This window comes from Euprymna scolopes, chromosome 41, assembly GCF_053919585.1.
Source record: "Euprymna scolopes isolate OS-2025 chromosome 41, ASM5391958v1, whole genome shotgun sequence".
NCBI classification, from domain to species: Eukaryota; Metazoa; Mollusca; class Cephalopoda; order Sepiida; family Sepiolidae; genus Euprymna; species Euprymna scolopes.
In genome coordinates this window covers 30,004,879-30,029,707 of record NC_136522.1, presented here as the reverse complement: position 1 = coordinate 30,029,707, position 24,829 = coordinate 30,004,879, and the positions used below count along the sequence as shown (strand labels likewise).

Genomic DNA, 24,829 nt, shown 5'->3' with positions numbered 1-24,829 from the left:
ACTAGTGAATTACAAATTCAACAACAACAGCAACAACAAAACAACTAATAAAACTACAGGTTAAACAACATGAAAATCAACTGCAAATGCAAGAATAATTATCTGTTCGTCAACAGCACATGAAAGAATTATTTTCCCAAGTCATAACATTAATACGACATTTTCACAAGACGCTATATGGAATACGATTGACAATTTTTTTTTTTTTTTACATTGGGGTCACCACTTATGAAGGCCCGAAGGCCACTCAGGGATAAGGGTTATTGCGTGTACAGTAATTAACGAGATAGTATTGTAGTAATCATTAGTATTGGAGATTTGATAGAGTGTCTTACTTAAGGGGGCGGTTTGTCAGGAGTTTCTTTATGTTGGACATGAAGACAATCAAGTTGTAGTCAGGTGTTCCATTTCAGATCAGGAGTAAAGTCAAACCCAGAAGCTTGTCAAAACATGGAGCCTCCCCAAGACGAGAGCCATCCATTTCAATTGATGCCAGATGGGGATCAGAACGTTGATGATGTAAAGATAGAAGCTTGGTTTTGGATGCATTAAAAGTGACCAGCCACCTCTTTCCCCATTGTATTGTACCACGCGCTCAAGATCAGAGGAGAGAGAATTAGAGAGAACTTTGTCATTTACGGCCTTTGATCTGTTGCCGTAGATGGTCGTGTCATCAGCATAGATGTCAACGAATGATTTAAGTATGTGTTTTGGGAGATCATTGATGTAGATCAGGAAGAGAGTTGGGCTCAGTATGGACCCCTGACGGACTCCAGCATTAATACTGTGGGCCTCTGATTTCTGCCCATCAACCACTACTCTTATGAGCCTATCAGAGAGAAATGATTTAATGATTGAGAAAAAATTTCCAGTAATACTGTACCTGGAAATCTTGTGAAGTAGGCCTTTATGCCATACCTTATCAAAGGCCTTTGATATGTCAAGAGCAATTGCCCTGGAAAGGAAGCCTTTGTCAAGAGATTCACTAATCCTATGAGATATAATCGCTAGCACATCTGCTGTAGATCTTGCAGAGCGGAAAGCATATTGCATGTTTCTGTTGAGGTGGTTGACTACTTCTTTATTTAATATGGATTCCAACAACTTACTCATGACACACAGGAGACTTATTGGTCTGTACTGAGAGGGAGATGATTTTTCACCTGAATTCTTAAATACAGAGCATACTGATGAGGCTTTCCAGGGTGTTGGAAAGCACTTCTCTTTAATGCAACGCTTAAACAGTTTTGTATGTATGGGGGCAAGTTCTGGTTGGAGCTTTTTCAGCACTATAACTGGTATGCCGTCAGGGCCAGTTGCTTTACTGGAATCAAGCTTCTTGATTAGCTTGGCGACCTCACACACAGATATTTTTATTTTGCATAGCGTGTTGTCTCTTATAGGAGGAAATACGGGGAGTTGATGGCCTTTGTCGCATAGAGTAGAATTAACTTCAAAGTTTTTTGCAAATAGTCTGGCCTTGTCTGATGCTGACGAGATGACCTCAGGTCCATTGATAATGGTTGGGATGGAATGCACACTTCTGTTCAGGATCCTATTTGCTATTTGCCAAAACTGGTGGGAACCAAGCCGCTGATCAGCTACTTTCGATTTAACAGACTGAGAATATAGCTCTATTGCATGTTTAATTACTCTTTTACAGTGCTAGCTGGCAGTCCTGAAAGCAGCTTTAGTCTCAGTACATCTATTACGTTGGTAGCTATGGAAAAAGTGATTTCTGTGCGCGATGGCAGCAGCACATTCTGGGGAGAACCATGGCTGGCTGTTAGGATTTTGTTGGAATTTTTTGGATGGTATGAATCGGTCTATGCCTACAATTAACCAGGTCTGATACTTTAGAGGACACATCCTTTTTAAACATGGAATGCCGAGGTAGATCAGATATGAATGTACGGAAGCTATCCCAGTCAGCCATAGAGTATCGATATACAGTATGGTGGAGAGGTACATCTGAAGACTTATTACATTTCATTTTTATCTTAACTGCTACAACAGAGTGGTCGGAGGATTCCAGAGAAGATAGAACGGAACATGAACATAGCTCATGGGAAGTTGTGAGGAAAAGATCTAGAAGGCTTGCATACTGACCGGTAGTATCGGGCCAAACTATGACAGAACCTCCCCTCGTCATCGAATGTTATCCGAAGGATGAGCAGATAGGATGTGGTCAATTTTCTCAGATATGCTCTTAAAGAAAGTAACCGCATTGCTGTGGGGGCGATAGAGGGCAAATATAAATGTAGTGGTGTAAGCTAGTGTAGCAGAAGTAGCAATAACTAAAATGAGGGGAAAAAGAGCTTACCTCGGGTACGTCTGTTGTGTCACCAGTTGGGGGGGGGGAAAAAGAGAATTCCAAGATGGCGTCCGGGGTTTTTTATTAGCATTTACCCCATGCAACTCTCGGAAAATCACGTTTCTGTCTCATGTGATTATGCAAATGGATAATTCCCGGCCACTATAAAAGCAGGAGGCTAGAGACGAGTCGGCAGTGTCCTGCAAACTGTGTGTGTGGGTGTTTCTGGCGATTGGAGTGTGTCTTCTTTTACCACGGTTATCACGGACAGGAATTCCCTCTCTTCTGGAGGTGGGCGATATTGACTATTTTGAAGTTGTACTGTTGCTGACAGAACATTTATTTATTTATTTTTTTTTGCCTACTACATTTTTGTTTCAAGCTATTTCGGCCCGAATATGGCGAAGGTGCGGATAAGCAGTGATATTATCAAGCCGTTCTCTGGCGAGGGAGACGTTGTAGCGTGGCTGAAAAAAGTGAGACTTGTCGCACAACTTCAGCAGGTGGATGACGTAGTGAGTCTGCTACCTTTATACCTGGAAGGCGATGCGCTGGCCCTCTACATGGAAATGGAGGAGGACGATCAAAAGAAAACAGACCAGATTGAGGCTCGATTAAAGGAGGCATTTACTGATTACGCGTTTGCAGCATATAGAAAAATAACTATGGTTAGATGGGCTGGTGAACGTGTGGATGTGTACGCCAACAAAATCAGGCAGTTGGTTGGATTGACCGGATTCACAGGAGAAAGCTCAGAGAGACTCACAAAATTAATTTTTGTCACTGGATTCCCTGACACCATCTCCATTGCTCTTCAACAGGTGCCGAACATCAAAGCCCTGACCATGGGGGAGCTAATGTCGAGAGCAAGAATTTTGACGACGACTGGCGAACAAAATCAGGATGTGGTTGCGGCCACACGCTCACCCAACAACAGGGCCCAGAATAATCCTGTTAACGTGACCTGTTTCAAATGCAATGTTAAAGGCCACCTTGCAAGGGACTGTCGAAAACGTGGAACACGGTGTTACCATTGCGGTGAGAGTGGACACTGGGCTCGGAACTGCTCGGGAAACGAGCAAGGGGAGGACGCATAAGCGCCAGTCTCCTTCCCAACCAAGATGTGAACACGACGCTCCCGGTGATAAGCATCCATGTTGACGGGACGCGATGTTTGGCGCTTATTGATACAGGATGCTCCAGGACAATTTTACATGCAGACCGGTGCCGGTCTTGGAGAAAAACAAACGTAAATGTCAACACAATCGGTGGAATGTCCCATGCGTGCTGCGGTGTTGGAACGATGAAGGTGTGTCTGCCAGAGTCGATGTGTTGGTGGTGCATGGCAAGCCACTGGGATTTGACTTGCTTCTAGGGATCGATGCCATAAAAGCTCTAGGAGGTGTCGTTGTCAAGCCTACAGGATCAGTGCGGCTGGGCGCCAGGAAAAGTATTAAATGCGCAGCCATTTCTATCGATGAACCAGATTTCACTGCTACCTTTGACCATCAAAACCGAACGTGGACTGCATCGTGGAAATGGTCTGTGGACCCCCCCCCCCCTGAAAGGCTGCATAATCGAGTGTCAGAGTACCCTGTGCCAGCAGAAATTCGTGAAGAATACACGCAGGAGCTCCACACCTGGATAGATAATGGTTGGCTCGTGCCATACCCAGAGGATAAATTGGGACCCCCAAAGGTCTTATTCCCCTGATGGCTGTGATACAGCAGAACAAAGCCAAAGTGCGCCTGGTAATGGACTACCGGGAGCTAAATCATTACGTAGACGCATTTACGGCCAACGCAGATGTTTGTGCGGCTAAGCTGCGTGAGTGGAGACAAAAAGGTGCTAACGTGTCTCTACTGGACCTCAGAAGAGCATACCTACAAGTCCGGGTCCATGAGACACTGTGGCCATACCAGACTGTGGAAATCGATGGGAAAAAATACTGTCTGACCCGTCTGGGGTTTGGTTTGAATGTGGCTCCCTTGATAATGAGAGCAATTGTCAGCGAAGTACTATCTCAGGAAGAAGTTATAAGCCGCGCAGCATCTGCTTACATTGATGACATTTTTGTCAATGAAGACGTGGTGCCCGCGACCCGTGTGAGAGAACACCTCGCGCAGTTCGGGTTGGAGAAGATAGAAAGGAACATGAACATAGCTCATGGGAAGTTGTGAGGAAAAGGTCTAGAAGGCTTGCATACTGACCGGTGGTATCGGGCACACGGATGGGTTCGTGAACAATCTGAGTGAGGTCATAGCCAGTGGCAAAATCATGACAGAACCTCCCCTCGTCATCGAATGTTATCTGAAGGATGAGCAGATAGGATGTGGTCAATTTTCCCAGATATACTCTTAAAGAAAGTAACCGCATTGTTGTGGGGGCGATAGAGGGAAAATATAAATTATGTGGTGTAAGCTAGCGCAACCCGGAAGCACATATAAGATGAATTAGGGTCTTCTCTGGAGATATCCCTACCACATTGAAAGCCATTTTTGATGTAGGCACGTATTCCATGCCCATGGCGATCTTGGGGGTCAGATTTAGATGTTAAGTTAGAGTATCCTATGTACCATTTCTACAGAAGATACAAAGACTTATTTAGTATAGACTGTTAGGTCCGACCAGAAAAAGGGTCGTTTGCTATTACGCAAATTAGAGGGAGCTGAACATAATAAATTTGTGGATTTTGTTCTTTCGCGTAAAACTTCGGAGCTATCTTTCGCCAATAAGGTGGAACTTCTTACAAACTTAATAACCCGAAAGTAACTTTGTTCCCTAAACGATGGAAATGCTTGAATTTGGTGTAAAACGACGAAGATTATTTCCACAACTTATGCGGTCGTTAGTAATAAACACTATGACAATTTAAATTATCAGATCTCAGTGCTGGGTAATAAAACTGTTTTAGATCTTTTTCGGGAAGGGGATATAAGCTCAAATGATGGGAAATACTCATGCTTGGCAAAATAAATGTGATGATAACAAATGCATAGATTAAAAGCACTAAAACCAAAAGTTTAAAACATTCAAAACAACGTCTCCAGTTTATCTACTGAACTAAAGATAAGTCATGTTAAGACGTTTGAAATTAATACATTTAAAAGAATGAAAGTGTAAAGACATCTACGCATGCGTAGACGATGAAGGCGGCGATAAAGATACGATTAAACCTTAATTACTGCAGAAGATTCTGCTGCATTTCTACCTGAAGGAATGAATCATTTTTCTAAATTTTAGAAATTATTTTTCAGAGAGGTTAGCGATCTAAAAATATAAAATTTATCGGCCTTTGGCTCGCATTTCTTTTTTTAATTTTTAGCAAGACATGCAAACATACGAACTTGCAAATATATACATACATATATAATAGATAAAATTTAGTGTTTGATAAATAGTATTTGTAAGAATTAAAAAAAAATCCGTTTAAAATATTTAGAAGGAGGTGAACAATGAATGTCCGCTCGAAAATTACTTACTTAAATCACACATTGAAACATTGGCAGCTCCTTCATTTACCGAAGTCGTAAAATCCTCTGGACATTTGCTACAGCGTTCATGAATTTCAGCGTTGACATTCTTGTAATATCCTTTAGTACATGGAATACATTTTATTCCGGATGGACCAATTTCATATCCAGCAAAATTACAATAAACTGAAAAGAAAATATTTAGAAATAATAGAAATGATAATGAGTTATCAAAAAATCGATAGCAATCTAAATAATATTGTAACGAAAATAAAGGGTTCTATTGGGGAACTTATTTAATGTGCCAACGTACGGGGACATTAATTAAATTTATTTACGTTTAAAAACGATTAAAAATGTTGGCACAACGAGGGAGAAAAAAAAAAGCGGGAGAAAAAATTCAAAGTTCCCCAAAGAGAAACAATGCGTTTGATGTTTCTTTTTTCCGGCACAAAGAAGGTTGACGCACCGCGATAGAGACGGCCTCCAAAATCTTTAAATGATTTTTGGAGTCCGCTCTATGTAGCACCTCGAACCAATCTATTTTATATCTATCGGCACAGCACGGGTTGTCAACCAAATGCTGGCCAATAGCAGAGTCCAAGGCTGCAGAAGGAGGGAGACCACCGAACCCCATCCTCCCTTGTCTGATCTTCGATGGAACATGCTGGTTTATACGAGTCAAAAGGTACAAGGATGTTCACCCAACATAACCAGCAAAATCCATTTAAAGATTTTGGAGGTCGTCTCTATCGCGGTGCGTCAACCTTCTTTGTGCCGGCAAAAGAAACATCAAACGCATTGTTTCTCTTTGGGGAACTTTGAATTTTTTCTCCCGCTTTTTTTTTCTCCCTCGTTGTGCCAACATTTTTAATCGGTTTTAAACGTAACTAAATTTAATTAATGTCCCCGTACGTTGGCACATTAAATAAGTTCCCCAATAGAACTCTTTATTTTCGTTACAATATTATTTAGATTGCTATCGATTTACTCCTGACGAGATGATAGCCGAAAGAGCTCTCGAAAAACTTCCGCCTAGTATTTTATTTAAAACTATATATATATATATATATATATATATATATATATATATATGATTAATTCATTTAATCACATAAATTAATATACGAAGATACAATTTTTATTTTATGCGTAAATTTCCAGTATTTAATTCAACAGTGCTCAATACATAAGTAGAGCTAGGTAGTAAGTTATGAAAATATATATGGCAATTAAGCTAAACATAATATTCCGCGTTTAATTATCGTGAGAATTCGTCAGGCTTACGCATAACATGTATTCGTATATTAATTTGTGTGATTAAATGAAGTAATCATATATATATATATATATATATATATAATGCATTATTCATAAGCCTGACGAATTCTCACAAGAATGAAACGCCGAATTTTGTGTGTAGCTTAATTGCCATATATATTTTCATAACTATATATATATATATATATATATATATATATATATATATTAGTGTTGGAACGATTAATCGGAATCGGAAAAATCGGCACTTTTTGGGGTATCTGACTCGGAAAAATTGTGTCTTATTTCCGATTCCAAAAACGATTCTTTTAATATTATTCAAACTTAATTTGGCATTGCTTGTACTGATGATAAATCTTTGTTTTTAAACTTTTAGTAAAACTAAATTTTATAGATCATAATAACATCGAAATAAGATGCAATTTTGTTTATTTGCAGGTAACAAAAAAAAAGCTTTAAACTTCGTGATAATTCACTAGGTAAACTCTACAAGAATGCAGTTTATTTCCAAGATATCGAAAACTTGTTTTAATTCAAATAAATATTTTGTCAGGAAAAATAATATCAAGCGATATCGCTAATTAAATAAAAATACAATATAAAAAAGTGTTGTTTTTAATCTTTAATGCATCCATTTTATGCAATTATGCTTTTGTCCAGTTGTAACACCAAAAAGGGGCCACATCAGATCAGTAGGGTCGATGGGACGTTTTTTGTGTTAAATGTAATATTCAATCCCAGCGAACACCGGTTACAGAAAAAAAAATTTTTAGTTAATATTTTTGTGTGTCAAAATCTTGTTGTTGAGATACCATACGGTCGGGGGATAAAAATAGAAATCGCATGCTAAACTTCAAAGCGAAAGATTATTTAAAACATTTTTTTACTAAAATACGCTCGCGTTTGAACTAAACGAGCCAACACAAAATATTCCGAAACAGAGATTTGAAATGTCGGTCGGCTTGAAATGTGTTGTTTGACAGGTGAAATGTCGGATCGTTTTTGATCTGAGAAACACACACACACACACACACGAAACAGATCAGGCCTGATAAAAGAATTAATGACGTCAGCCCAAGGTTCGACATGAATTGTTTTTCAATATGACTTATCTAAAAATGTCTTTTGGCAAATTGTTTTGGGCGCTAAGGGGAATTCTGACATGTAAAGAATATTTTTTTTTTAAAAATCACACGGATGTTTTTACAAAACAAATAATTCAAAGGGGAAAGAAGATCAAACGGATATTTTTAAATATATGAAAGCTGGTGATCTATTACAAGCTAAAAATAATATTTCCTCTGATTATCAGTTGATAATATGGAAAAAAACCATTATCGAGAAGGCGGGGTCAGGGAAGTTGGGGAGGAGTCAATTTGATTTTGGAAATTGGGGGCGGAAAAATAATACCTGCCACAGGCCAAATTGATCAATGAGAAGGAATCAGGTGGATTGTTATCAATCAATTTGATTGGTCGAAGACGAACGTAGGCATCGTCATTATTCAAGGGTTTTACTATATAAGCTCTGTAAAACTCGATTTAATTAGATAGAAGGAGATAGAAGAAGAGAGAAGACAGAGAGAGGTCTTTGGAGAGACAGAGAAAAGGTCTCGGTAGAGGAATCCAGCCACCCAACTTCTCTCTCCCCCTCGCTAGTCGCCAGAGAGCTCAATTTGCAACTTAATAGAATTCAGAGGACCTAGGAAGAGACCAGCCAGAACACCTTAACGATAATTACAACGGTCCGCGACTCCGACTGAGTATTTCAACAACAAGAATCTCATTCACAAATCTGATTGCTTGCTTCTATTTAATCTTCAATTGTACATACGTCTGTAGATAATCATTTATGAATTTCCTAAATACATTATATATCAACCAACCTCCGGAGTTTGTTTGCTGATGTGCTGTTGTTCCATGTAACTTTATTTCTTTTACTTGCCACTTGTGACCCCGTTCCCGTCAACAAACACCCAGTCAACAGGACGACCAACTAGACGATCAAGAAGAACAGGCCTTGAGGACCGTGCAATCGAGAAGAGTCCTCCAACGCCTTGACGAGGACTCACTGGGTGACGCGACGTACCAACGGTTGGCAGACCTGGTTGCCCAGTCGACATAATTAATTACCCGGTGACTAGGATAGTCATAATTGGGCATCGACCCAAGGTTAAGATCATAACTGGGCCGCGATCAGAGGTTTAAGGTCGTGTAAGGTCACGTGTAAGGTCAGATTTGCTGCCGTGACCAGGATCCTGACCCTGAAAGGTTTCTCCGGCACATCAACCGGAGAGAAGGATCAGAAGAAAAAACCACGGCACAACGTCTGTTAAGGAGAGGAAATCATAAACTACGACACAACGTCATTGAAATTGAAGGAGTGAATCAACCCAGAAAAAAAACTACGACCACACAGCATCTTAGGAGGAGAGAACCAATCAACACCAAAAACTACCACGGCACAACGTCTTGAAGAAAAAAAAATCGCAAACTACGACATTGAACAATAGAAACTTTTTGAGCATATATCTACAGACCTCGAACTACGGGAACTCGACCCTCGGAACCTGAAGCAAAGCGGGATATAGGTGAGACCCTCTTATTTTTCTTGTGATTTTTTGACTTGGGTTTTTCTTGCAGTGGTTTGGGGGCGCCTGGAGGCATTAATTTTGAAAACAGAGAGAAAGTGATAGACAGGCAGATTCCTGATTGATCCATTTAAAAACAAAGAATGTCTGAAACGGGCAAGAGTAAGAGTGAGACTTTAGGGGGAGTAGAGAGGGTGGCAACAGAGACTGGGGTGGTTTCGGATAGCGCCCTGGGAGAAGGACGGAAGAAGGAAGTCCCAGACGTCCAACCAGAGAGGGTGGCGACGGTGACTGAGAGGGTATTGGGACTACCGATGAGGGAGTTGCTCAGACTCCTACAGGAGGCGGCTGAGGAGGTGGTAGAACTGGCCGAGGTGCTAGGAGAGGTGAGCACCGAAGCCCCACCCCAGCCCACACTCGACCCAGAAGAAGGTCGGAAGAAGGAAGTCCCAGACGTCCAACACAGGGGGGGAGGACGTGGAGGATTGGGAGGCAGAGGCTGACCCCAACCGAAGGGATTGGAGCCTTGCGCATGGGTTTTACAAACCCACTCCTGGCAGATATGGCTTGGTCTGTTGGACCTGCCAGGTTGAAGAGCTGTAGAGTGCCCCACGAGGTATGGGAGACCACCTCGCTCGTTGGGACCGAGCTTTAGTAAATGCGGGCAGTTCGGTCATAAGACCAGATGGTGCAGAGCAGCGGGGGATGCGGAGCTGGGGAGCAATGCAGAGAATCTTTCAGTGCAGCCCCAGAAGAGAGGTACAAGGCCAAACAAGGGAGCTAAGGAGCCCCAACATGGCCGCTCTCAACCGACTCCCGACAGAGGTGAGTGGTTATGCTTCACCTACCACCCTGATGGACACGTAACGAAAGGGTGTCCCACCAGGTGTGGGGCGCCGCCCTGGGCGATTCCAAGAGAGAAAGTGCTGAGAACGGACGAGTCCCAAGGGGGCCTGTTGTTACCGGCCCCTATGTCTGCGGCGGTGGCTGAATACAGGGGGGACCTCTGATAAGAGGGTGCCCTTTGGCTAGCGGTGCAACTACGAGGAAGGCGATCGGCATCGGGGGTTGTTCGGGGTTGGACCGTCTACGTTTGTCGGTGAGGCGGCATGGCTGGGCAAGGGCCCTGTCTGGCTAGGTCGCTGCCGATGGAAGGGGCGTTCCGGCGCCGGACTCCGTGATGTTCGGGCATCTGTGTGAGACGGAGCTTCCTCAAAGACGTATCACGAAGCCAGTGTAGAGAATAGAGTTGGGGGCGAGTTAATGTGATGGAGAAGTGGTAGGGAAAAAGAAAAGAAGTTACCGAAATCGCCCTTGACTTTAATGTTAAACATATCAATCTGGTAGAATATGGTAACCTAAAGAGGATCTGTTTCCTCTATTTTCAGGTATGACTCGACTCGGGATGACGTACCTGATGACAATGACGATACTGGTGATGACGGCAAGAGCCCTTAGAATCGGAAAAGGGTTATCCTTAAAAAGACTAGCGAGGTGATGATCTCTCAGTCGAAGTGGTTAGTGACGCTAGTTAGCGATTTAGGACCTGGGGAGCGAGTGGGCCAAGAATTCATGAGAGGGATTGATCAGTTCGATTCGGCGAGACAACGCCTGGTGGCTACTTATGGGAACCAGGAGGAGTATCTCCGAATCTTACAGCCTTTGGAAGAGGAAGTACGGTACTTAAAACGCGGGTGGATGAGTCAACGAAATTATCTAGGAAGAATAAGTAGACTTGGAGGGCGATATAGACGGGCAGTAATACCCATCATAGGTAAGGCTCTGGGAGCTCTGTTCGGTGTGGTCGCTGAGGAAGATGTCGACCGTATCCGACAGAGGCTGAGAGCCGTGGAAAACGGGCAGAAGACATTAGCCCAAGTGAATAAAGAAGGGCTCTCCATACTCACCATAACGAGCAGGGCAGTAACTGAAAATCGAGTGGCAGTGACCACCATTATCGAACAATTTGAACTCTTACAGGAAGAAGTGGTTAACGTCTCCCGGAAGATAGAGTCTGAGGTGTCTATGGGAGAGATGTTTTTGCAACACTATCTCCGGGTATCAAATTTCTTGAGTCACCTAAAGCAGACAGAGCAAGCATTAACCTTGTGGACGGCACACCTCAGAGTGCAGTTGGATGCACTGGCGTTGGGACATCTGGCTCCCAGCGTTATAGCTCCAGAGCACTTGAAGGAAGTGTTGGAGGACATAGAACGGAAGTTGCCCAGCCGTCTGGGGCTGCCTATGGACCCCGAGACGGAACTATGGAAATACTATCAGTCACTCGGCTGTAGTGCACGATTAGAAGATAAGAAGATCTTAGTGTTTGTTTCTCTCCCTCTGTGGGATAGAAATAGCAAATATGAAATCTACCAAGCCATCCCCCTATTTGTTCCATATCCGATGGCCGCTCCTAAATTGAGTGTGGTGGCCAAATATCGTGTAGAGTCAGAAATTAAAGCTTTTAATATGGCTAGGGACAGGTTTATGCTATTGGATAAAGAGGAGGCTGAGAAATGCCAGAGTAATGGGCTGGGCACTTGTCAATCAGCGAGCCCGATATATGTAACAGGAGATCACGAGTTGTGTGTGCTGGCGTTGTACCAGCGAGAAGAGAATAAAATCAACCAGGTGTGCCGGGTCGAAATCGCGACTAAGAACTTATTGCCCCTGGCCATACGAGTGACAGACGGCACTTGGGCAGTGGCCACCTAGAGAGAATTCGAGATGTCGAGGGTGCGTGGAGATGCGCCCTCTGGCTCCGTTAAGGTGTCTTCCCCTATGACATTGGTGGATTTGGAGAAGGGGTGTGGAGCTTATGGTAAGAGTGTGGTATTGCCTGCCTTCTATCAGTCGGAACAGAGGTACCTTAACGAGATACCAGGGCTAGAAAGGGTGAACACCTATTTCACTAATCTCGCCAGTTTATGGGACCCCCTAATTAGGAAGGCTAAATTACAAACAAGGGTAAAACTTCCCGAGTTGTTAAAAGCCACTGAGGACGTCAATGTAGATAGCTTACAACGTCAGTTGGACCACATAATTGAGCAAGAATTAACGAGCGACCCTCCTAAGTGGGTAATGGTGGGGGTTTTGACGGGTGGAGTAGGGGTTATAGTAGTATTAGTGATGGTAGTGATGTGTTGTTTGAAGAAGTGGATGAGTGGAAGTGAGTGTTCAAGATGCCTCTTGGTAGCCCATGGCCCTGAAAGGAGCAGCCCTGGTCAGGAATCACAAAGGGTCCGCATTAACCTGGCGAAGCTACAGACGAGCGGCGAGGAACCTGCCCCAACTCCACCCTTACGTCAAGAAGTTGAACCTATTGAATATTTTTAACATTATTTAGTGATTTCAAATGTAGGACTTACTTGCATGCTTAATACCCCAAAAAGGAAAAAAAAAAAAATTTTTTCATAATTTTTTTTTTGTTGTACAAACGAACTTTGTGCTTATGAAAGCACCACCACGAACTGTGTTATTGAACACTCTGAGTTAAGGCAGTAGCCATTTATCCGAAACTATGAACTTTCCACTTCTGCATGACATGAATTTTTTGTTGTTTGTTTTGCATGTAATTCTGCCATTAATTCTCGCTTTCAGAGTAGGCCATAATTGTATTATTAGTTGGGAGAATCTCTTTGGGTGTTAAAGACATGGGGCGTCGTCCTCCTGTGGAGTGCGCTGCCCCATGGGGTGGGGCGATTGTAACACCAAAGAGGGGCCACATCAGATCAGTAGGTCGATGTGACGTTTTTTGTGTTAAATGTAATATTCAATCCCGGGCGAACACCGGTTACAGAAAAATCATTTTTTTTTAGTTAATATTTTTGTGTGTCAAAATCTTGTTGTTGAGATACCATACGGTCGGGGGATAAAAATAGAAATCGCATGCTAAACTTCAAAGCGAAAGATTATTTAAAACATTTTTTTACCAAAATACGCTCGCGTTTGAACTAAACGAACCAACACAAAATATTCCGAAACAGAGATTTGAAATGTCGGTCGGCTTGAAATGTGTTGTTTGACAGGTGAAATGTCGGATCGTTTTTGATCTGAGAAACACACACACACACACACGAAACAGATCAGGCCTGATAAAAGAATTAATGACGTCAGCCCAAGGTTCGACATGAATTGTTTTTCAATATGACTTATCTAAAAATGTCTTTTGGCAAATTGTTTTGGGCGCTAAGGGGAATTCTGACATGTAAAGAATATTTTTTTTTTTAAATCACACGGATGTTTTTACAAAACAAATAATTCAAAGGGGAAAGAAGATCAAACGGATATTTTTAAATATATGAAAGCTGGTGATCTATTACAAGCTAAAAATAATATTTCCTCTGATTATCAGTTGATAATATGGAAAAAAACCATTATCGAGAAGGCGGGGTCAGGGAAGTTGGGGAGGAGTCAATTTGATTTTGGAAATTGGGGGCGGAAAAATAATACCTGCCACAGGCCACATTGACCAATGAGAAGGAATCAGGTGGATTGTTATCAATCAATTTGATTGGTCGAAGACGAACGTAGGCGTCGTCATTATTCAAGGGTTTTACTATATAAGATCTGTAAAACTCGATTTAATTAGATAGAAAGAGATAGAAGAAGAGAGAAGAGAGAGAGAGGTCTTTAGAGAGACAGAGAAAAGGTCTCGGTAGAGGAATCCAGCCACCCAACTTCTCTCTCCCCCTCGCTAGTCGCCAGAGAGCTCAATTTGCAACTTAATAGAATTCAGAGGACCTAGGAAAAGACCAGCCAGAACACCTTAACGATAATTACAACGGTCCGCGACTCCGACTGAGTATTTCAACAACAAGAAGCTCATTCACAAATCTAATTGTTTGCTTCCATTTAATCTTCAATGTACATACGTCTGTAGATAATCATTTATGAATTTCCCAAATACATTATATATCAACCAACCTCCGGAGTTTGTTTGCTGATGTGCTGTTGTTCCATGTAACTTTATTTCTTTTACTTGCCACTTGTGACCCCGTTCTCGTCAACGAACACCCAGTCAACAGGACGACCAACTAGACGATCAAGAAGAACAGGCCTTGAGGACCGTGCAACCGAGAAGAGTCCTCCAATGCCTTGACGAGGACTCACTGGGTGACGCGACGTACCAACGGTTGGCAGACCTGGTTGCCCAGTCGACATAATTAATTACCCGGTGACTAGGATAGTCATAATTGGGCATCGACCCAGGGTTAAGATCATAACTGGGCCGCGATCAGAGGTTTAAGGTCGTGTAAGGTTACGTGTAAGTTCACACAGTTAGCTTTTGTCCGGTAGGTTTTTGTCTAGTCCTTACACAGCATTTTAAAAATATAACAAGGAATGGATAAATTTTTTAAATGAATGTGTGAATTTTAAGGCTTCCGTGTGAAAAACTTTTAGCATCAAATTTTCTTTGATTCTGCCGTTATCATTTTGTTATGCTTAGAGTTAAGTATTTATTATAGTCGCCAAATGCCGGCTGGATCCCGATCATATGTTCAAGTATTTTTTTCGCATTTACTTGCCAAATATCTAGATGACGTTTTCCGGGAGTTCACAGTTCAAACGAATAGGTAAGTTTTATTTTCTTGGAGCCGCTTTGTCTTACTACCGAAATTATATCTACATTTAAAGTACCCTCCCCCAACGATAGTCAACTTTTTGGGGCGATATTTTCGAACTCACTATTAACAAAATTATTTTAGAAGTAAGAATGAAGTGTTAGTTGCACATATAAATTTAGGGCAATTATTGAATAAATATCGATTGAAAATAGCTCGTTGTCCAAGAGCCATTTAAAAAAGCGGCGACCCCTACCCCAAAATTATATATTTAAAAATATCTTAAAATGTTAAGGGTTCTTTAAAACCAAATAAAATCGATTTATATAAGTTATGAACACACTTCGTACTATTACGTTTATTGAATATTTTTCCAAAGAAGTGTGAAGAATTAACATAACGAATATTAGCATTTAATTTTATTATTTATTGCCAACTTGTCTACAGAGAAAACTCACACGTGTCTTTCGCATCTTCTTGCGTGTGTCAGAGAGAGAGAGAGAGAGAGAGAGAGAGAGAGGGGGGGGGAGAAGTAAAGCTATCAATTCTTGATTTTTGAATACGAAAATAGCTTTCCGTATTTTTGTGTGATAGAATAAACTGTTTTATTTCTGATGTCGTCACACTGTTCCCCCGCAAAATAACGGAGTTTTTAAAAATTTTATTTTAGCCTTTTACTATTATCATTATTATCGTTCTTTTCTTTACCTGATTGCTCATCTTGATTAATAGTAAACAAATTTGTTGTCTTTTCTCCATCTCACTGTTCTATCTGAAGTTTTCGTTTTGTGTTCCTGTACTTTTTTGGGAAGTAAACTTTCAGGCTTGTCATTTGTATTTGTAGTTCTATCATGTGTATGTTTATTTTCAATGTGAGATTTCTTATTTGTATTGGTAGTTGGATGTTGTGTATGTTTTAATGTATGGTTTCAAACGATCTATCAAAACTTGTGTGTGTGTTTTGATTAATATCTACCAAGAAATATTTTGGTGTTCGTTCGATCACGGTGTAAGGACCTGAACAGGGTGCTTCTAGCAGTTTTCGAACTCAGTCGATTCTAATCCACACTTTTGAACAAGTTTGAAGTTGATCTCGCACGTATGTATTTTTGCTGATCTTGTTCTGTTTGAAAGTCTCTCAAATAAAATTTAGCCATAGTTTTGTGTAGTTCTCTTGTAATATTTTGTGTACTCGATTCGGTGTTTTCCGTATCAATCATTAGCTGTGACACCAACATATGTGCACCTGTGCATAAAAAGGGGTAAAGTTGAAACAGTTGGGCACACTCCGAATTCCAAGAGAATTATTAGTAGAGTGCTGAAATCCAAGATTCCTTTCTGGACATGATAGCTGCTTTAATGATTCTATGAGCACTCCCTATGGTACCGTTGCATTGTGAGTGATAGGCTGTTGTTCGTAGTTTATAAAACCCAATAATCTTTGATTACTCTTGAAATAATTCGCTTTCTAATTGGGTTCCTCTGTCTGTTATAACATGTCGTGGAACACCAAATCGAGTGATCCATGCATTACAAAAGCTTTTGCTACGGTTTGTGCTGTAATATCTGATATAGATTGTTCTTCTATCTAGCGACTGGCTCGATCTATACATGTTAAAATGTACCGATATGGACTGATGTACGGATTGTTCGAGCATTTTGCGGATCGTAGTGGTCCAACCATATCGTTGTGTACGGTGTGGAATCTTTGTACAGGCGATTTAGAATATCTGTATATCTTTGCTTGTTGGCAAGATGCACATGATAAACGTACTTATTTGATGGGGTTGTCCACATATAAAATCTAGCCTTAACTATTCTGAGGGATGCTTTTATTCCAGGATGTGATACGTGATGCAAACTGTATAGATAGATTTCGCTTGGTGTAGGAGTAGCTAGCCACGAGTTTGGTAGCATATTTACATTGATTTCAAGTGGAATTGCGCTTCCAAAATAGAAAACCAGCCATTTACTGCAGTTTCCATGAATTCTGGGAGTTTAATGTTTATTTGTTGGGAGCAAGCTTCTTCCATTTTTTTTTGCATATATATATATAGATATATATATATATATATATATATATATTTGTTTTTTGACAAGAAAAGGTAAGTATTTTGCTGTATTGATTTGAAGGAAACTTTTTTATGTATTAATGTGGTTAGAAGCAAGAAAGAGAAGTCTTACCGTGGGTGCTCAGCGAGTGAGTACAGGCGAAGAAAAGGAAGAACAAACATGGCGGCCAGCATTTTTATTTCGTCCGTTCTCGCATAATCTCGTGTGTGCGTGAAGATGGAACCTATAAAACGATGTTCATTTCTGGGTGCTGCGAGATGATTCCCGGCCAGCCAAGAGAGAAGAGACAGAGGACTGTAGCGATAATCTTTCTTGAACATTCCGTTTGTGTATTTGAGGTGACCCCCCCCCATTTTACGTCAAGCTATTTCGGCGATGGCCAACGCAGGTTTAAGCAATATGATTAAGCCTTTTAATGGTGACGGTGATGTGGTGGCGTGGCTTAAAAAAGTGGACCTTGTAGCAAGGATTCAGAAGCTGGATGATGTGGCCGCAGTAATACCACTGTTTCTGGAAGGGGACGCACTGCCCCTCTATTTGGAGCTCAGCGAGCGGGAACAGGGTGATGCAGACGCCATCAAGGGTCGACTGATCGAAGCTTTCGCAGAGGGGCCTTTCGAGGCCTTTAATAAGTTGAAAGAGAAGAGGTGGACTGGTGAATCTGTGGATGTCTATGCGAATGAGATAAGGAGATTGGTTGAGTTGTCGGGCATCAGAGGACATGCCACGAGTCACGTAGTCAAGATGACTTTTGTTACCGGGTTCCCGGAAGAAATATCGAAAAGGTTGCAGCAGGTACCGGGGGTGGAGACGCTGGATGTGAGTGAGCTGCTTAGCACTGCGAAATTTTTAGTGAGCACCCAGCCCACGGTGCCTGGAGGAACGACAGCAACGGTACAGCAGGATGTGGGCAGGAATCTGCCAAACCCGGGGATCGCATGCTTCGAATGCGGGGGACCACACATGAGAAGAGACTGCAGGAAGTTCTTGCAACGGACAGTGTGTTACAAATGCAATCGAAGAGGCCATTTAGCGGTAAAATGCACAAGTTCGGGAAACTGGCGAGGGGAGGCCGACGCGCCAGCGGCCGCCCCGATTCGAGAATAGAGGCGCACCCGCAGCAAATGGCCAAACAGAAGATTGCGGTGGAAGGACGGGAAATTATGGCCCTGATTGACACTGGCTGCACCACTACCATGGTGCACACTACCCTGGTCGGAAGATGGAAAGGGAAGGGAGAAGTAGTGGCATTCGATGGGTCGCGAGTGAAGTGTCGAGGGAAGAAGACCGTCACTATTGATATTGCTGAACGTCGGATGAGGGTCCATGCAATTGTCACTGATCGCCTGGTGCCTGGTGTCCAAGCCATCATTGGAATGGATGTTGTTACCATCACATGTGACAATGTGAGGTTCGGACTAGCTGAGTGCGCGGTGACGGAGAACGCTCCCAGAGGGATCAACAAGGCCGGGGAGGAAAGAAAATTGTCGATCAAAGATCAGGACTTCCAAGCCGAATTCGACGGAGAGCGGTGGACGGTGGAGTGGGCATGGAAACATCAAGTGCAATCGCTGACAAACAGGGTGGCGTGCTACACAAATTCGCTTAGAGGAGGGGTGAGAAAGGAGTTTGAGCAGGAAGTCGACCGATGGATTGAGGAAGGGATACTGATGCCTTGGACGGATGATGTGGAGTCGGGCATTTTGCCGTTGATGGCCGTTCTGCAAACAACTAAAGGGAAAGTAAGACCGGTCCTGGATTTCCGAGAGCTGAACGGCCATGTTAAGTGCCATACGGGAGGCGACACCGTAGATGTGTGCAGTGAGACCATTAGGGAATGGAGGCAGATGAATGGCGCATCTACATTGGTAGATCTAAAATCTGCCTATTTGCAACTCCATGTTGCCAAGAAGCTCTGGAAATATCAGTTAGTCAAGTACAAAGGCAAAACCTACTGCCTTATACGAGTAGGGTTCGGGTTAAATTCGGCACCCAAGATTATGTCAACTATCCTCAGGAAGATTCTGGAGAATGGGAAAGGGAGATGGGGTAGTGAGCTCATACATAGACGACAGTCTGGTGAATGAAACTGTGGTAACTGCCAAGGAGGTGGTAGCTCATTTGAAGAAGTTCGGGTTGGTCGCCAAAGAGCCGGAAAAATTAGACGAAGGGGCTGCTTTGGGCCTAAAACTGAAACGAGGTGCGTCAGGCGGTCTAGAGTTTCGCAGGGGAAACGAAATCCCACAACTGAAGCAGGAGCTCAACAGACGTGAACTTTTTTCCATATGCGGAAAGTTGATCGGACATTACTCCATTGCTAGCTGGCTTAGACCAGCATGCAGCTACATAAAGAGACACGCCGAAGAACAAGGATGGAATGATAAGGTGGGAGAAAGAACGGTCGCCATGATGGAAGAGCTCCTGAAAGAAGCAGAACGGCAAGACCCAGTCCGGGGAACCTGGAACATACCGCGAACATTGGATGGAGTCGTGTGGTGCGATGCGAGCAGCATTGCAACAGGGGTCGTTTTGGAAATTGGAGGAGTAGTTGCAGAAGATGCAGCCTGGTTGAGGAAAAAGAATGACGTCAGCCACATCAATGTGGCGGAATTAGACGCGACAATAAAAGGAGTCAATCTGGCCTTGAAATGGGGACTACGTGACATCTGCATCAAAACAGACTCCGCCACGGTGTTTGCTTGGCTAAAGTCTCTCATTTCAAGCAAAAAAAGGATAAAAACGAGAGGGGCTGCTGAGATGTTAGTGAAGCGCAGGCTTGGGGTGCTGGCTGAGCTGATGCAAGAGTTTTGTTTGAAGCTTCGCGTAGACATGGTTGCTTCTGAAAAGAACCGAGCAGATGCTCTCATGAGAGTGAAGAAGAGTTGGCTGTTGCCAAAGAAAGATGTTGTTGCTGCATCGGATCTAGATGATGTTGGTGTGCGAGAGCTGCACAATTTGCACCATATGGGGGTAGAGAGGACTTGGTACTTAGTGAAAAAAGTCGACCCAAGGATCACCAAAGAGCAGGTGAGGCAAGTGGTCAGGACATGCGACAGATGTCAGTCGATTGATCCTGCTCCAAGCACGCATGAAGCTGGCCAATTGGAGGTGAGTGGGACCTGGGAGAGACTGGCATGCGATTTCACCCATTACAGGGGTGGACCATGATTGACTGTGGGCCCGGGCGATTTGCTCTATGGAAGAAGCTACGTGGAGGAACAGGCAATGAAATAGCGGCAATCTTTGATGAGGTGTTTTTGGAGCGAGGCCCCGTGGAAGAGTTGTTAACCGACAACGGGACTGCGTTCAAGTCAGTAGCAGTGACAGAAGTACTGAATAAATGGAAGATCCAACAATTTTTCAGAGCTGCCTACAGACCTAGTGGCAACGGGATCGTAGAGAGAAACCACCGCACCATAAAGGCAGTTGCGGAAAGAGGAGGCACCTCACCTGAGCAAGCCGTCTTCTGGTATAACATGTCGCCTAAACTGGGACAAGTACCAGAGACGGTCCCGCAACTGTCAATGTTTGCATATTCCTGGAGGCATCCCAGGGTGGAGCCGGCAAGCCGAGAAGTAGAGGCCACAGGGACAATTAAACTCGGGGACGAGGTATGGGTGAAGCCACCGGGGGCGCGCTGCACCACACAATGGAGTAGGGGTCGCGTAACTGGGAGGAACACTAGTAACAACATTGTGGTGGGAGGAGTCCCGAGGCACATTCTTGACGTCAGACCAGTTGAGGGCGAAGCAGTGGAGGGGAGTGTGCAGCCACAGGAGGAGGACGAGACACCTCAGAGGCCAAGTAGAGAGAGGCGACCGCCACAGTGGATGAGAGACTATGAAATGTGATCTTGAGATCAGGGAGGCATGTGGTTAGAAGCAAGAAAGAGAAGTCTTACCGTGGGTGCTCAGCGAGTGAGTACAGGCGAAGAAAAGGAAGAACAAACATGGCGGCCAGCATTTTTATTTCGTCCGTTCTCGCATAATCTCGTGTGTGCGTGAAGATGGAACCTATAAAACGATATTCATTTCTGGGTGCTGCGAGATGATTCCCGGCCAGCCAAGAGAGAAGAGACAGAGAACTGTAGCGATAATCTTTCTTGAACATTCCGTTTGTGTATTTGAGGTGAACCCCCCCCCATTTTACGTCAATTAATAAAGTCTGTATAAAGGTTTTATTTTAGTGTATTTTTGGGAAGTTATTTTCGTAGAAATATATTTTCAGTACGAATTAAAAAAATTAGGACTTATCACGGCATCCACTTAAAAAGAGATAAACCGTGTTGAAATTTATCGCACGTGTCTGTACTTTTTAATTTTTTTTAGGGGGGGTGTTCCAATTCATTGTCCAGTAGCGTGGCACCGGAATTCTTATTTTTTGGAGGGGGGGTTAGTTGTTAAATGAAATATAAGAAGATTTCGTTTGTCGGGGTCACCATTGTTACGTTTATCGAATAATATTCCAAAGAACCCTAAAGAATTAACGTAATTTTATTATGTTTTACCAACTTGTCTACAGAGCAAACGTATCCTTCGCATCTTCTTGTATGTGTGTGTGTGTTTGTGTGTATTTGTGTGTGTGTGTGTGTGTGTGTGTGTGTGAGAGAGAGAGAGAGAGAGAGAGAGAAGTAGAGCTAGCAGTTCTCGATTTTTGGATACGAAAATGTCTTTTCGTATTTTTGTGTGATAAAATAAATTGCTTTATTTCTGAGGTGACGCTACAGTACTGCTGTTCTCATGTTGAGTGTTTCTATTTACATCGATGCATACTCCAATGCAGACCCAAGGTATGCCATCAGACACCGTTCGAAGAAGAATCTCAGATGGAGCAAAATGCTATGATGATGATGATGATGATGATGATGATGATGATGATGATGTGTATAAAAAATATTAGTTTTTACTTGGTGTAAAGCAATACTCTATAAAGAATAGAGCTCTCTCCGTAGCACGGAAAATATGTAACCAAAGAAATCACACTGTGTAATAATTTCCTCTAATGAAGAGATAACCGAAAGAATAAAGTATTTGTGATAGCTAAACAGTTAGCAAAAATAAATAGGATATAATTGGAGAGATGGGCATTCGAATTGATATAAGTGTGCCGAGCATGCATGGAAGTGCGCAAACGCATGAGTCAGGCCTAGCTGGGATGAAAAGCGAACCTGGGACCTTTTGATTGTAAATAAAGTCTACTAATGAACTACATCAATCTTACCCCAAAGCGATGATTTAGTTTCTCCCAACGGCTATAAAAAAATGTTGTTAATTAGGATCATTTAATTAATTTTTATGTAAATTATAAAATTATTAATTCCATCGACTAACTAACTAACTAATGAATTAATTTCATTCAAACAATTTTCACTACATAAATATATGCAAATAATAGGGGGAAATAAGTTCAATCCAGCGACTGACACCCTTTCTAACCCAACAATAAACAACAACATATGCAAATAATAAATAAAATATTTATCAATATTCAAATTTTATTTTTAGCTGCAATATTTTAAGTCTAAAAAATTCTTATTTTTTACTTTACTAGAATATCTTGTTCTTTACTTTTCCAGGTTGAATTTCTTGTCCTTTACTTTTCCAGGTTTAATAAAATCTTAAGAATATTACTTTTCATGCACGCATTTTTCCATAATGATTTGCACGCATTTTTCCATAATGATTCATGCACGCATTTTTCCATAATGATTTTTCCAGGCATTGCTATTGTATTAATATATAAATTTATAATATTTATTAATGATTGTCAAAAAAAATTAGCTCTCAAACACACATTCATGCAATATTTATCATTCAATCACAGTAGTTCCGAGCCAGGGTCTCTACCGAGACTGCGGTTCATGAATTCGTGATCTGTATAGAGCATAAACTAACAAAAAAGAAGATGGCACTCGGTGTCTTTTTAGATATTGTTGGAGCTTTTGACAACATACCCTTCAGTAGTATGTTCAAGTTGCTACGAGAACTCAATGTGCCACCAGTACTCATCCAATGGATTGAGTATATGATGAGGCACAAAACAGTTCAAGTAGAACTACTGAGGGCAACTGTTAAAAGGGAAGTAGTTAAATGAAACCCCCAAAGTGGGATTTTATCACCTTTACTATGGAACTGTATGCTGAATCCTCTTTTAAAGGAGTTTAAAAATAGGAATATTTATGCCCAGGCTGATGCTGTGACATCGCGGGTTCAAAAGCATCATTGGTCAGACGCATTGCCAAAATGGCATTAAATATTCCTAATAAATGGTCTAATCGAAATGAATTAGAATTCAGTAGCTGTAAAACAGAAATGGTTTTGTTTACATATAAAAGGAATTGCCAACTTGGTGACCTTTTTCTGAGTGGACAGAAATTGAAACTTTCGCAGGAGGCAAGGCTGTTAGGGGTAATCCTGGACAGTAAGCTAACCAGGAAAAGCCACATAGAAAAGATTTCCTCCAAGGCGACTGCAACCCTTATGCAATGCAAACAAATTGTGGGGAAAACCTGGGCAGTTAACCCGCATGTAATGAGGTGGATATACATTGCTATGGTATGTCCCATTTTGTCGTATGCATGTGTTTCCTGGATCCACGGGACAGAGAAACTGTACTTGAGGAAGAAACTCCAGAAGGTACAAAGACTTGCTTGTTTAATGACTTCTTCAGCATATCCGAGCACACCTACTTGAGCATTGGAGATGCTGTTGAATATCCCTCCGATTAAAGAATTTCTGAAGGCAGAAGCGATACGGGGATCCTATAGAATAGATCTTATGGGTCTGTGGTGGTCAAGATCTGTTGGGACTACTGGAAAAACAAAGAGTCACGTGGATTTGTGTAATGAGGCTAGGAAGGAACTACCGCTCTTGCATGTGCCGGGTGACCTTATGAATAAAACCAGATCATTTGAAAAGCATTTCACATGTATGGTTTATGACAGAACAGGTGCAAGAGATTACGAAAAAGAGCTGGAAAGCAACGTAATCAAATGCTATACTGATGGATCTAAAATGAATGATAGGATTGGTGCGAGTGTTTATATAGAATACTCAAACCACCTCACCTGTCAAAAATCTTATCTTGGTAAACTGAGAACGATCTTCCAGGCAGAAGTCTTCACCATACAGGTATCATCGGATACAACAACAAACACAAGTCATGAACTGGCACCATTGGATGTGGTACCAAACACCACTGCCACCTTCACCGAAGAGCAGGATCTCAGACCTAAGTCTGACAAGTCAGCTCTAACATTCGGTAAACATCACGACAAAAACCGAAGAAGAAGGAGAGATAGCGCATGTTTAAGGCTTTTGAATCTGAGGTTCTGATCATGGAAGAGGTTCAGCAACAGAAAATAGCTATCCTTTCAGATAGTCAGGCAGCTATTAAAGCATTGGAGAATAGTACGGTAAGATCCCAAACCGTACTGTGCTGCATTGAAAATCTAAACCATCTAGGAAAAGAAAACCGCATATCTATGTCCTGGACCCTGGTCATGAAGGGATACAGCGCAATAAGGAAGTGGATA

The 24,829-nt window shown here is 42.2% G+C and overlaps 1 protein-coding gene across 1 annotated transcript in view; it reads right to left on the bottom strand.

Moving 5' to 3' along the window:
* The window catches only part of LOC145266641 (uncharacterized), a 347,925-nt gene that overhangs the window by 108,432 nt on the left and 214,664 nt on the right, over positions 1 to 24,829 (bottom strand). The window contains exon 18 of the mRNA XM_080122566.1: positions 5,797 to 5,973. Within this exon, the coding sequence (XP_079978692.1) occupies positions 5,797 to 5,973 (177 nt within the window). The remainder of the gene's footprint in view (positions 1 to 5,796; positions 5,974 to 24,829) is intronic.